Source organism: Phalaenopsis equestris, unplaced genomic scaffold, assembly GCF_001263595.1.
Source record: "Phalaenopsis equestris unplaced genomic scaffold, ASM126359v1 Scaffold000495, whole genome shotgun sequence".
Taxonomy (NCBI): Eukaryota; Viridiplantae; Streptophyta; class Magnoliopsida; order Asparagales; family Orchidaceae; genus Phalaenopsis; species Phalaenopsis equestris.
Genome location: NW_018164935.1, coordinates 29,589 through 45,611, shown reverse-complemented (window position 1 = coordinate 45,611; position 16,023 = coordinate 29,589). Strand labels below are relative to the sequence as shown.

General features: G+C 33.9%; 1 protein-coding gene across 3 annotated transcripts in view; it reads right to left on the bottom strand.

The window, feature by feature from the left end:
- The window catches only part of LOC110028156 (protein RETICULATA-RELATED 5, chloroplastic-like), a 64,917-nt gene that overhangs the window by 36,419 nt on the left and 12,475 nt on the right, over window positions 1–16,023 (bottom strand). For all 3 annotated transcript variants that reach the window (XM_020729894.1, XM_020729895.1, XM_020729896.1), the window contains exons 2-3: window positions 13,453–13,582; window positions 11,752–12,282 (exon numbers count right to left, since the gene is read on the bottom strand). In XM_020729894.1, the coding sequence (XP_020585553.1) occupies window positions 11,752–12,282; window positions 13,453–13,582 (661 nt within the window). The remainder of the gene's footprint in view (window positions 1–11,751; window positions 12,283–13,452; window positions 13,583–16,023) is intronic.

Sequence of the window (16,023 nt, the reverse complement as noted above, 5' to 3'; positions counted from 1 at the left end):
AACTAGTTAATCAAACTACCACCAGAGAACACATTTAAGCTTAGCCACTACGAGAAGTTAAAGAATCGTCACACTCACAACTTACTAAAATCAAAGCAAACCAGTTCAAACTAAACAAGTCAACACACAACTTCACTCAAATCATAACATATCACTGCTAACTAAATCACACTAAACTATAAACAAACATACAAATACAAACTTTGGTTGCCTCCTAATAAGTGTTTGGTTTAACGTCATCAGCCTGACAAAACCAAGCTCTTACACCAGTTGACCCAACATTAAAACTTCATTAAAAATGAATTGATTTCCACCTATATAAAGTTTTAGTATTTGTCTAATAACTTTAAATATTCTTCCACTTTTAGGATCATTGATATCAATTGCACCAAATGGATAAACTTTAATTACAGTAAATAGCCCCGACCACCTGGACTTAAGTTTTCCAGGAAATAATTTCAATCTTGTATTATACAGTAAAACCTCTTGTCCATGTTCAAATATTTTTCTTAGAATATTCCGATCATGCCAATTTTTCATCTTTTCTTTATAAGTTTTTGCATTTTCATAAAATTTATTTCTAATTTCCTCGAGTTCATTTAAGTGCACAAATTTCTTCTCACCAACTTCTTTTAAATTATAATTAAATTCATTAATAGCCCAATAAGCTTTATGTTCTAATTCCACTAGCAAATGATAAGTCTTTCTAAATATAAGCTTGTATGGTGACATTTTTATAGGAGTGTTACAAACAGCCCTAAATGCCCATAATATATCATCAAATCTAATAAATCAATCCTTTGTATTTGAATTAACAGTCTATTCTAAAATTCTGTTAATTTTTCTATTAGAGACTTCTGCTAAACCACTGATCTGAGGATGATGAGCTGTAGCAATCCTATGTTTAATACCAAAATTTTCAACATTTGAAAAATTTCTTGGGTTTCTTCAGATACCTTGATCCTAACACTTTTCATATAAATATGGGTCATCTCAAAAGAAAAATATTGCATTATGAATAAACTTCTTCTGTTGATAGTATGTTAATCCATATGATATAATGTCACTGACGATAAAATTATTATATCAGTATACCATGAAGCATGTCAATCAGTAATAGCATACACTTGCTCATCAGAAAAATTTTCATTAATTTCATCTTCAAAATTGCATGAATTTTCATGTTCCAATCTAGATAAATTATCAGCAATTTGATTATCAAATCCTTTCCTAATCACTACTTAAAAATTAAATTTCTGCATTAGAATGACTCATCTAATTAATCTTGGTTTAGCATTATTCTTTAGCGCAAGATATCGAATAGCAGAATGATCGGTGTGAATAACACATTTAGTTCTGATGAGATAGGATCTAAATTTATCAAAAGCATATACTATTGTCAATATTTCCTTCTCCGTTGTGATGTAATTAACTTGAGCTTCATTAAGGGTTTTACTGGCATAATATATAACTTTAAAAATCTTTTCATATATTTCCCCTAACACTGCCCTAATAGCATGATCACTAGAAACGCACATCAACTCAAATGACTTCCCCCAATAGGTAGAGACTATAATAGAAGCAGTGATTAATTTTTCTTTTAATATATTAAGGGCATTTAGGCAATCTTGATTAAAATTAAATAGATCTTTTTCTAAAAGATGATTTAGATGTTTGACAATTTTTTAAAAATCTTTAATATATTGCTTATAGGAACCAGCATGTCCTAGAAAACTTCCAACTCCCCTCACTATGATAGGAGATAGTTTAGCAATTAATTGAATCTTTGTTGAGTCTACTTCCATGCTAATTTTAAAAATTTTATGACAAGAAAATGTCTCATGCGACCATGAGTTGACATTTTTCCCAATTGAGAACAAGTTTGGTCTCTTCACAACGTTTGAATATCCTTGCTAAATGGTCTAAACATAAAATCAAATAAGGTTTCAAACATTGAGAAATCTTGCATAAAAACTTCAATTTTTTTCTCAATTAAGTCCCAGAAAATGGACATCATGCACCTTTGAAAAGTAGCAGGTGTGTTACATAAATCAAAGAGCATTTTTCTAAAAATAAACGTCCTATAAGGACTCGTGAATGTAGTATTTTTTTTTTATCCTCAGGAGGTATAGATATTTAGTGATATGATGAATATCCATTTAAGAAGAAAAAATATCGCCAACCAGCGTATCTATCCAACATTTGGTCCAGAAATAGTAAAGGAAAGTGATCTTTCTAGTGGTAAAATTCAGTTTTCTATAATCAATACAAATTCGCCACCCCAGTGACTTGTCTAGTATGAATTAATTCATTATGTTCATTCACAGCTACTGTCACTCTCCCTTTCTTAGAAACACAATGTATGGGACTAAGGGTCTGTTTGGGGCAGCTGCAGCTTATCCTGATAATCTGCTGATGAGCAGCTGGTCCGGATAAGCTGGCTGGATGTTTGGTTTGTGCGTTTGTAAAACAGTTGATTCTGGATAAAAGATCATTCTGCCCCTGTTCTGAATAATTTATTTAGCTGTTTGGTTTGTGTATTTTGTAAACAGCTTATTTACAGATTTTTTAGTTGAATGAATAATCTATTACGCAGAATTTGTTATTATCTCAATAAAATTAAAGATCAAATGTTAAGACAAGAAAATACAAAAAATTTGAGTTACATTTATATAACTCAACTATTTTCAATCACATCAAACAAGCACAGTTACATATACAAAAGTAAAATGTACATTCACATACTAATATGGAGTATAATGAGATCCAAAAAAATAATAATAATAACATGTTAAAATGATAAGGAAAAAAATTATAATAATGACTTTAAAATGTAGCAACATATCACGGCCCATGCTGCCCGGCTCTGACACTCCAGAACCCTAAGCAAACATGTCTGACCGGATGCGGTGTTCTGAAATTATGATACCAACGAACTCCGAGCAGCGGTGTCCAGTTGAGATATCATCGAACAGACTCCCTATCGGCCCACCTGAAGAAAGTGCAGTTCTCCTATCCTTGTGCCTACCGCGAGCACTTGTAAAATTGTCTCCAATAGCTATGTGGCTGGCGTGACGTGAGTAGCAATGACGGTAGCCCGCACTAACACAACATTTTCCCGGACTTCCCTGGATATCTGGAACTCATCGTCCTGCCGTTTTAAAAAATAGAATAGATCATTCAAAAATTTGAAGAAATATAGAAAATATATTTACCAAAGTATGGAGACAGCGGTTGCCGACAATAAATTTCTGTGGTCATCCAAACTGCTCCACAGTTTTCTCAATAAAATCAGTAGAATCTAATATTAAAAAAGTTCATATATCCAAACAAATTAAGCACCATAGCAGCAGGTAACTTCAATCCCTGAAACTGAAAAATCATGTTTCAAATACTTTTCCCCATGCCATGAAAATTATGTTTTAAATCCATTTACACAAGAGTATGTCATAGCAAAGCAGCAGGTACTTTGAAGCACCCAAATAAAGCAGCAAGTAATTCGAAGGAAAGAAAATCATGTTTCAAATACTTTAAAACATGTAATTTCAATTTTAAGCACCATAGCAGCAGGTAACTTTCTTCCAATCCATGAAAAAACGAACAAACAACTAACAACATGTTTCAAATACTTTTTCCCATGCACTTAAAATTGAACCAACAACTATCAAATCAATGCAACATAACAAATAAATCGAACATATACAGGGATGCTTCGATAAAAAAGGAAGCAATAGATAATTCGAACCCATAATTGTCAGTCATCCCAGATACAGGATAACCAAAACTTAAGAGCAATTTCATCCCAGATATAGCAGCCATATATAGCCATGTAAAAGGTACTAGTTACTATGGTAGTAGTTATAATGAAACCCTTATATAGCAGCCATATATAGCAACCATGCACTGCAATGAGACCCAACAAGCTACAGCCCAAATGCTTAGCCAAATGCTTGCCTGCCTAACTTTAAAAACAGATAACAGTTAATGCCTAACTTTAAAAACAGATAATGAGACCAATATATGACGACCTAATGTTACAGAATTCCATAATATGAATCGAACATATACAGCAGCAGTTCTTATGGCATGACCCATAACCAACGTAAGGAATAAACACAAATATACAGTAACTTTCCTTTAAAAATGATACCCTCATATAAGCAAAATGTTTTAGAACTTCTTATGGCATCAAACCAATGCAGCAAACCACTTTAACAGCTAATAAAAGTCCTAAAGCAACAAAAATTTGAAACTTGTATCATAACAAGTTGGGGCACCAAACAGTCCATAAACAGCATAACTCGTAACAAACGTGAAGCACCGCATGTGGCCATCTAGGCTGCTTCAAAGAGATGCATCATCCATCCAAAAAATACTTTTTCCATCAAATTCTTCTCCCAATATAACCCATAAACAAACCCATAACCCCCAAAAAATTCTTTTCCATACTCAAACAAAAAACATAAGGCATTGATTTCCCTGAAAAAAGGGTCATCCAAGCTGCTTCAAAGAGATGCACCATCCATCCAGTTTCAATAACCAAACAGCTAAGTAAACATTTAAAAACATATATCCAAACTGCCTGTTGTGGTTCTAAACAGAAATGAACAATGAATAATGAATATTGGATCATAATCACCTAATAATTAACATGGAATATTGTCGGTTGCTTAAGAAAGAAATGAATCCAGATTTGGAATATAATCAAAAACTCATAAAATTAATAGGGTCATAAAAATGTGTATCCCTAATTGATTAAAATATTACAACCATCATGTTCCGAATAAAACAAATAATTCGAGCAAACAGTAGATGTCACAATCGTTTATATTGATTGGCTTATGTCATCTGCTATTTGTTCCCTCAGAGCTGCCATCTCTGCAGCACATTCACCATCTGAGGTGTGTGTCTCTACTGAATCCATTTTGATTTGAGGTATGGTATATCCCACATGGTATTCAAATGCCTCAGGTGGGATCTGCAGTAAATCTTCTTCAATGACGGCAAATTTTGCATCTGTTCTGGAGTGATGCCATCGAATGAAGTTGTGCAGTGACATTGTGGCTACTAATATATAGACATGTTTTGAAAATGAATAAGTTGACATATCACATAAAATAACTCATTTCTTCTTCAAGACCCCGAATGATCTTTCGATGACACCGCGCAAGGACGAATGTTTTTTGTTAAATATTTCTTTTTTGCCTCGTGCAACTCTGCTAGGTCTTGCAAAATTAGGTATATGATATTTCGTATCCGGATATGGCTTCAAATATCCTCTTTGTAAGGGGTACCCGACATCGACCAAATAATACTTCCCTGTTTATTTATTTTTTGTTAATTATCAAATTTAAAACAACTCATATGCCCAAAAGTGAAACTAGACTGTCATACCTGGTGGTAGATAAGGGAAACAATATCTTCGGTTTCTAGTGGCAAACTTGAAAACACGACTATCGTATGCGCTATCTTCCCATCCAGCCATCACGAAGGTGAAACACATGTTGAAATCACAAATTGTCATAACATTTTGTGTTGGAGATTCACACCATCCGATGTATGCAACCTTCTTTGTGCCAGAAAGACGTGCATCGACATGTGTTCTATCTATAGCTCCTATCCAGTCCTATGGTGCACGAAATACTCAATAAGAAAATCACATGTGTACCATTATAGTAACTGAAATTTAAGTTAGGGAATCACCTTGAAGAATGGCATGTATCGAGGGTCATTTGCAACAAATGTGGGGATGGACTGGAATGATGGATCCTCTGGATTAACTATTTCATATGTCAGATTCACTAGTGCATTTAATCCAACTGAGAAATATCTGCTAATAGTTTCTGAGGACTGTTGAAACCGTTCCATAGCTCTTCTAATGCATTCATTCTAGGATAAAATGTATAGGATAATTGTCAACACCTCTCTAGCTATCGTTCTTGATGAACCATGCAATCTATGAAGGGTCCGAAGTTGATTAAGCAGGTCCAAAAATATTAATTTCGTCATACGGAACATGTTCACGAAACGTGTAGGATGATCATGTAATAACTCACTGACCCATCTATCTCCAATATGACTCGACGTCATATATGGGTTTCGATTAATATATGCATGATAGTAATGGTATAGCAAGGTAAGAATGAGAGCAACAATGCGGTTGTGATTAACTTGTTCTTCATCCATTGAAAAAATTTGAAAAATGATATATTTTTAAACAACATAATAAATAATATGTGACAATTGCAACGATACATATACAACATATTCATGATTGAAATAATAAAGTACATAATACGATCAAAGCTAAACAAAGGTGCGCCTATAGAAATATGCGTCCATAGAAATAAAATTAAAAAGAGTCCATCACATAAATATTACAAAAATATGACCGAAGAAATAAAGATAAAGTAAAGAGTAGTCAATTGTTCATGAATAATCGCAAGTAGGCCAATAGGAATTCTTGGTCCAAAATCGTAAAGAACTATCGGCGAGTTGAGTTCTCTAGTAACTTCACGTACTTTACATGAATAGCTTCGTCTTCCTTAATATCAGGATATGTGTTAAGGATTTGAACACACTCCTGAATTGTGTTGTCCTTCACCGGCGCGGACCTTGTTTTGCAGGTTTCAAGTAATGTCTCAATAGTACCTCTATCAAATGCGAAGCTTTTTTTCTTTTTTTCAAGTCGGGGACGTTTTGTCCCGCCAGTGGATTGAACATCTGAGTGAATTTGGCTTGGTCCTTCTCCTGAGTCAGCTATATGCTCGGTCTACATATCCTGTGCTAAGCTGGCGAAACCCTGCTCATTTGGGGTGAAAGCATGAGCTCCTGTTGCTACAACGCCAATGAACATAACATCCAACTTCTCCTCCAAAACTGGTTCAATGCTAGTCATTTTGAATTTATTTGTTGTCGGCACTGCCTGTAGTAACAAAAAAAATGAATTCATTAGTTAAATAATTTCAAGGTGAATATATGCGGAAATACTCATGTACTTACCTCTAATTTTTCTGTCAATCATTCTTCAGGTGCATCAATTTTCCGCTTTAGTGGATCTCATCCCAATCTAGTTGATCCTCTTTTGAGATTTTTCTAAAGTTTCCAGACTTTTTCAATTGATCTCACTTGTTTTTGAGTTTTATCCGATCGTAATCCCTTTCGGTTAATTCCTTGAATTTACTCGTGAGATTTTGCCAACCTTTCTTACTAAGATAGGTAGTAGGTTTATTTCCAAACTCGACCTCTATCAGACAAAGATCACAAAATATATTTGTGGCCTCTTTATCTCACATGGCGGATGATCCTGACTCTTTAGTTTTACTCATTTTTTACTGTGAGACAGATTGATGGCAAGACAACATCTATGTAATTAAGGAAATATACCTTTTTGCATAGGAAAGATGGCATGTAGGTTAAAACTGAAAAATGATGCATTGTTAGCTGCAGCGTCAAATAAAATCTATAAAAATAAAAAATGACAAATATGGATGTTTATGGATTAATGAAATGAAGGCTTCTTCAATGGAGTTTCCAACACTATAAATATTCAGCACCTTCAGGATGAAGGTTTCTTCAATGAAAAACTTGTAAGAGTACTAAACCAACAATGGCCAAATCTATAAGTTTATGTTTGGATTGATGCTCTTCCTATAAATTTAACTGAAATCATCAACAACAGAAGACATCCGACAAGTCAAAACACGAAGAAAAAAGAGCACCAACCATATATTTTCATCTTCAAATACTATCAAACCGAGTAGATGCAACTTTCTCTGGTATTTATACAAGTATTTATACATAAGACATCTGATGAGTCTAAACATGAAGAAAAAAGAACACCAACCATATCTTTCCAGCTCTTTTGATAAATATTCAGCACCATCAAACAAAGTATTTTTTATATATTTTTACAAGTACCAAGCTTTAACAGGCTTAAAACCATCAAGTACCATCAAACCAAGTAGATGCAGAGTTTAGGGGAAGCCACAAAGATCATACAAGCACATTTTACCATCTTCAACAAAAAACTTAAAACTTCTCAAACTCAAACGCATCAAGAACATCATACAACAAGCACATCAAACCGAGTACATTAAGAACATCATACAACAAGCATATCTTTCCATCTTCAAACAAAAACCGCAAATATCCAACTTTCTCTGGTATTTAAAACAAAGAGATTATGAAAACCAAGTGTTTCTAACCGTTACCATCAAACCGAGTAGAAACAGAGTTTAGGGGAAGCCACAAAGATGAAAACCAAGTACTTTTGGCTTAAAAAAATACATAAACAATATTTCAATTTGTGGATCTAGCCCAACATAAACCGCATAGATGCAGCACACCAATCATACCTGAAAACGCAAAATACGCATAGATGCAGAACATAACTTATAAAATACCCAACATAAACCATATAGATGCAGAACACCAACCATACAGAACAATATTGTCACAGATCAATGGAGGAGGAGAGGGAAAAGAGAAGATGAGACGAGGGAGGAAGAACAGGAGGGAGGAGAGGAGGGAGCATGAAATTATTTTTACCACACAAGATCTTCTTCTCGATAGCTAGGGCAACGATCTAGGGGTAGCGACGAGAGAGGGCAGCTAGGGAAAAAAGCCTCAGTGAACGCGATACGCGCCTTATGCCCCGCGCTCACTGTTTAGGCTAAACAGTGAAACGTTGTTTTGCAAAACGCCCATCAAACTCAGAAACCAAACGGTTAGGCGGCGTTTTAAAAAACGCTGCCACACTTTTAAGCTGCCCCAAACGGGGCCTTAGTTCTCCTCAAAGAAGTGTTTCTAACCGTTACCATCAAACCGAGTAGAAGCATAGTTTAGGGGAAGCCATAAAGATGAAAACCAAGTGCTTTTGGCTTAAAAAAATACAGAAACAATATTTCGATTTGTGGATCTAACCCAACATAAACTCAAAAAGATATGCGCTTAAAGCTGATCCCTGATGTATACAAACAGAAAAAGATAGATGCAGAACACCAATCATACCTAAAGACGCAAAATACACATAGATGCAGAACAGAACTTACAAAATACCCAACATAAACTGCATAGATGCAGAACACCAACCATATAGAAAAGAACACCGACCATACAAAAACAACATTGTCGCAGATCAATGGAGGAGGAGAGGGAAAAGAGAAGATGAGACGAGAGAGGAAGAATAGGAGGGAGGAGAGGAGGGAGCACAAAATTATTTTTACCACACAAGATCTTCTCGGTAGCTAGGGCAACGATCGCTAGGGCGACGATCGCTAGGGCGACGATCCAGGGGTAGCAACGAGAGAGGGTAGTGAGGAAAAAAAGGCCTCAGCGAACGCGATACGCACCTTATGCCCCGCATTCACTATTTAGGCTAAACAGTGAAACGTCGTTTTGCAAAACGCCCATCAAAATCAGGAACCAAACGGTTAGGCGGTGTTTTCAAAAACACCGCCGTAATTTTAAGCTGGCCCAAACGGGGCCTAACTCGAGCACTATCAGAAATAGGATAGATAATACCTACGTATAACCACTTTAATATCTCTTTCTTAAAAATTTCTTTCAAAATTGGTTTCAATCTCTTTTGAGAACCTGTCCTTGGTTTATGACTATCTTCCATCAAGATCATATGCATACAGATTGAAGGGTTGATTCATTTAATATCAATTATGGTCCATCCGAAAGCTTTCTTATAATTTCTTAAAATTTTTAATAATTTTTATATTTTTGATTGAGTCAAATCTGAGGATATTATGACATGTAATGTAGATGAGTTTCTTAAATAAGCATACTTTAAATGTGTAAGGAGTACCTTCATCTCTAATTTAGGAGGTTCTTCAATAGAAGGCATAAAAAGTTTACTATTTTTGGTTGCATTCAAATTCTCAAACCTTTCCTGAACAAATTTTGAATCATCAGTGATCATTATAATGGACTCATCTTGGGAATTCGTATCATTCTCATTTTCTAACTCCAATTTTTCTGAGTTTACCTCACAACTTTCTTGGAAGTGGTTACTACTTAAATAATCAATTATCTCCATCCGAAAACATTCATCTTCTTTTCCTTTAGCTGGATATTTCAAAGACTTTGATATATTAAAGGTAACTTTGTGATCAATAAATCTCAAGTTTAACTCACATTTTTTGCACATCTATCATAACTCATCCAATAGCAAAGAAAGGTTTCCCCAAATTAATTAAAATTTCTTTATCTTCCTCAATAACTAATACAATAAAATCGATAATGAAGATAAATTTATCCACGTTAACTAATACATATTCTATAACCCCTTTTGGATAAGTGATTGATCAATCAGCTAACAGAAAGGTTACAGTAGTTGAAGAAATCTCTCATAAACCTAACTTTCTGAAGATAGATAGCAACATAAGGTTAATGCTTGTTGATAAATCGCAACCAAAAATCGAGTGAGCTCCAAATACATTGGAAATGTATTAAATGGTGAATTCCAAATACTTCAAAATTTTACCATGCATTCCATTTTACTCAAGCCAAACACCCAACATTTTAAATGCATATATTCCTTTCACTTTGCACCACTTTATCACCAAACCAAACAGGCCCCCTTATGTGGACTGCATCTTTGATATACTTCATCTAGATTCATTTATGATGTTCCATCTTTTTGTAAATGCCTTCGTAATAAACTACAGTCTTTGTGATGAATCGCCTCATTTCTTTGTGGTCAATATCTCCATTTTGATCTTATGGCTGTGGGCTTCATCATAGATATTACAATATGTCCAATTTATTATATCCCGTATTCTTTTTGTTAATGAACAAATATAAAGGAGTCACTTATTTCAAAAGCCTTAGAATTCTAGAACATGATATCACTATTTAGTCCTATTCATCCTGAGTATTGAATGTGGGAAAGTCATCCTTGGGTTTGATGCAAAGTAAATGGCCCAAATTTTCATCTCCCCTTTATAGTGTGAATCAAAGGGGAAGTGCGAATCAGTTATGACCACTTAAGATAATTCATTTCATTCTAACGATATATGTTAAGTGGATGTTTTTTGAAATGAACCTAAGACCAAGGGAACATAAAGGTAACAAGGGTTGTAATTGATGGCCGAAAGAAATAAATATAGAGATAAGGTTGCTAGGATGAAAGCAGCAAATGAGAAGATTAGGTGGAAGGCTGACAAGTTCTAGCAAGGCAATGATAAAAATTGTGGCATATATAAAAGCAACAAAAAAGACAAAGGTTCTCATACCATAAAAAGAATTGAAGAGAATTAGTTAAGTTTCATTCCAGCATTTGTACTAAATATATAAAAATCCAAAAGAGCTTCTAGTAGAAAATATACATGGTAATGGAAAAAACAATGCACAATTGATTACAGACAGCCAATGAATTGGTTAAGTGACAGCAATGATCACATGGATCAACGAGGTGGTACGTAGCTGCCAGCTTGAGGCAGATATGATGGCAAGAGGGAGTCACAAACATGAACGAGCAGCTACATGTATAGGTAGCTGAGTGTAACAACAAATATGAAGGCAGCGTATAACAGCAGCAAAGAAATTTTTTTCTGATATTTCTCACAGTATTAACTCTAGTAAAACTCAAGCCATTTTTTAACAATTTCTAAACTATTTTGCCTACACTTCTCCTTTCTATGCCGTCTGCATTGATTCATCTACTCATCTACTGGTTACAATCTCTGCTTCTTTCACATGTCCAACCATTTAATTAATGAAGCAAAAATAAATGAATACCTGAGGGAGAGCCTCTCGTCTACGACCGGCTGCATTCATCACTCGAGCTATTTCAGCTCGATCGAAGCAATTCCTGCTACAAGACTTAGCAGCAGAGTACCACAGGAAATCAGCTACAGGAACCTCTCCTTCCCTGCGAATCTGTTGCCTTTCAGGATCAAGCAATATAACCACTTGATTCTTCTTTTGCAGTTTTCTTGAAATCCTTGCAGGGACGCCCATACCTCTAGATCCATAAATGACATGACTTACGCCTGTCACAACGACAAGCAAACCAGTAGAACCTCCATCTATCACTGCTTGCATTATAATCTGGGACACTGAATAATCATCGACGACTTTTGCTTGGGCGGATAGGTAAGAATAAGGACCAAATGGGACAGATTGTTTTGAAGAAAGCTGGTCTAACAAAGACCTGCCAGAAATAGATGTGAAACCAGAAATAAATCCTGAACCAGCAGGTGGAGCATATAGTTTACGCTGTGCTCCAGTCAAGCCCCGAATCCCTTCAGCTTGAACAGTTCTTAATACCTAAACACATGCAGGTTTGTTTTAGATAAACAATTTGGATTCATGCTTATGCTGACTAATAAACACAAAAAATAAACCGTAAAATATAGTAGGGAAATGAATCAATATGCACCAAGTTTTTATTAGGTAAATCATAAAGAATTCCGAATAGAAATTATTAAAATTAAAATCAACCTGCTAAACTAATAGCACAAGGTTGCCTATCAAATAGATTTGGAAGGATGATAAAAATGTTAAATTTGCACAACAGATCATAAACTTCAACTTTCAGCTTAACATGTATATAAACTGAGAAAACAGTAGCCATTAAAATACATAGCATGGAAATTTAGGGATAATTAAAGAACAAAGAAGAGCAAAGTTTACAATCCATTCAATCGTAGTCTCATCAAAATTAGAAGCATGATAACCCATAAAGCCACTTTAGCTCCTCAATTGAAATTTATTAGGCAGTTTCGCAGAACTATAAAGTCAAGCACAAAAAGAGGTTTATAAAGGCAAAGTTAGCTTTTACAACCCTTGCCGGCAAACCCAGGCACTATCACATATTCACGTCAAACCAAGAGGAGTGTCTAATACTTGAGTTCTTTTGTCTTTTTTTTTCCTTTTTTTTTTTTTTTTTGAAAATTTACATACAAAACACTTGATTCTTATGCATTTACATATCTAACACCTAAACTTAAATTTTTACATACATGCCACCATACCTATGCATGAAAAGTGTATTTCACATTTTAACATTAAAATGAATCTCTTTCTTTTTTGTAATTTGAAAAAATTGGGTGGTATTGTTGTAAAAAGTCAAGTTTAGGTGTTAGATATGTAAATACATAGGAATTGTGTGGTGTGTGTGTAAATGCCTTTTTAAATTTTTTTTTTTTGCCTTAAGCTGACAAAAACAAATGGAAAAAGCCACCATAGTTTTCCCATCCGACAGCTAATACACCAAGAAGACTGGGTTTTTTTGATAAATCTGAAATCTTTTCTTGCACATAAAAATATAAATAAAAAATGCAATGCAAACTTTTCCGTTGTCTAGCGCACTAGATTGTTGTGCTCAACAGTAACAGTCCATCCATTTAAGAAAAAATAGGAATGAGTACTGTAAGTTTCACGAATATTTATTTCCTCAATGTGTTAACAAGGAAAAACAACAAGCTTATCAATTACCTCAAGTGGAGTACCACAAGCAACAAGTTTGACTCCATTATCGAGACAATAATTTAAAAGAGGCGCATATTCCTGCCAGCGCTCAGGTGGCCAGTGGGAGGTGTAAGATCTTAAGGCTGCACCATCAATTCTGCCATAACAGATTACTTTTTTTTTAAGAAATGAATGAGAAAGTAAACAAAAAATTGTTTGGGAAAAGTACCAAAAAAATCTTATCCAAGCATACCATTCCATCCGTTCATGAAATTACAAAATTAATTTATCAACAAAAGATGGCAATCTCTTGAATTGTCAAAAAAAGGCAATACAAGTTTCAACAATGTTAAGGAGCCAAGAAAAAAAATCATTATGCTAAGCACAAAACGTCACTCTCACCACAATTTTCAAAATCCGATTGTCGAATAACAAGACGGGAAAATTAACATAATTTCCTCTTGTTGACCACTGTTTATTTTTTTGTTCTTTAAGTTTTTATATTATTCATTTTAGTCCTATTAGGTTTTTTCAAATTATCATTTATGTGAATCCAACTATTATCAACCAATATCTATTGCTTTCTTACATATGATTATTATTATTTATCTGACAATGATAGCAATAAGAAAAAACTTTTTAATAAATATATGAAATTAGAAAATAAGCAGATTGGGAAAATTCAGCAGGCAGATGTCCAGTAATAACCAGATATAATTTCAGTAGCTATATACTAATAAAAAAAACTAGATTAAAGAAAAAAAGAAAAAAAGATAAGACATAAAAATAAATATCTTTTATGATAATAACAAAAAAGGTAATTTTTGAAAATTACATAAATAATAAATAATTTTAGTTAAACAATAGGACCGTAAAGCAAGTCATCATAAAATAAAATGTGAAAATTAAATAAAAATATAGGAATAAATTGACCTCAAAATACAGCTAAGAAATCTGAGAAAATAAGAAGCTTGAATAGGCAATTAAAGAAGATGTGAAGATCCAAATGAGAAAATGATGAATTGAAAGTCAAATTGAGGAATCCATAATATAAAATGAGCAAAAACAAATTAAAAGTTCACACAAACACAATGCTAAAATGCCAACAATTTCTAAAAAAAGTTGCAACTAAAGTTTAAGAAAATTTAAAAAAAAAAACTAAATTATAATTGGATCCTAATTTATTTGTGAATTCAAACCACCAAGGAAAGAACCGAATAAGGAGAGTTTTGAACTAAGAGAATATGTAAGAATGAAAAAGAATTAGGCATTTCAAGATTTGGGGGGCTGCACTATTGTTTTACAATGATCCCCTATTTATAGAGGGATTGTGTCACAGCCCAACTCCGCCCCCCGACAACCTGTTAAGGGTCGGTTGAGATGCGACAACAGCGGATGATTTAGTCAGAGTAAATTCTCAGTAGCACTCGCCCTGTATTGCAGAATCACAACCCAGTGGGTTATAAACTATTTTAATTAAATCGCCGCAAACATACTTGATACATTTCATTGCATAATTCATTCACATATATATACTTGGAAGCGTGAAAATTATATCATCAAAATGTGTATGTCTATACAAAGTTGTTAAATCCAACATAAATAAAATACGTACCCAAGAAACTGTAAAAGCTTTCAAAACTATAAAATGCAAAATCTATACAGATCATATCGAACTACTCGCTCCAGTACTCTTTACCCCTTCCTGAAAGTCAACAATGTAGTATAAACAAAAGTGAGCTCAACAAAATAATCAAAATTAAAACAAGATTTTATATGTAGAAAAGAAACAATGTAGATGCTCGCATATAATCCAGTACATATCCACAACAAATCACATAACGTGCTATAAACGTATAAAACATAAAAAAGAAAAGACATGCAATGCAAGAAATCATGACTGTTATATAGAATATTCATTTATGAGTGATCATAACCATGTTCATAAGAATCACAAATTTAAACATAAGAATGTCACTTATTATTATATAGGCATCAACTATTTTTATATCATATCATGTTAGTAGGTCGTCACTCAGCCCAAAGGCTGCATTAGCTATTAACAAAAGTTGCCCTTTCAATATAGCAGTTATCAATAGCCCATCTGGTATCAATTGTTCCCCACTTTCTGGCATCGTATGATCCTAACGATTCCCAAGGTTCTGTCACCGTTTGAATATCATGAGTCAAAAATCCTGTTGATTCGTATCATCTTAGCTTGCAAGTATTCATGTAATAGTTTACTTATAACATCATTTGTGATATTTTTTAAAACATTTCTTTAACAAAAATTTATCATAGGCATTTCATATATCATATGCATGACTCATAGTAAAGAAATACATACAGGCAATGATTTCATAAATATATTCATCAAATTGATAGCATTGTAAAATCATGTGTCGTATAGTGTAATCAATTTGCATTCAAACTTTCGGTATGGGTATTCATCCACAATATGCAGGAAATTTTAAATGCAATAGTGTAAAATATGAAATCATATAAAAACCTACAGAAAATTATTTTTCTTAAATTAGCACAAAATTATTTCATTTAAATTGACGGAGCAGCCCTACGACGAGTTTTCTCAAACTTCTC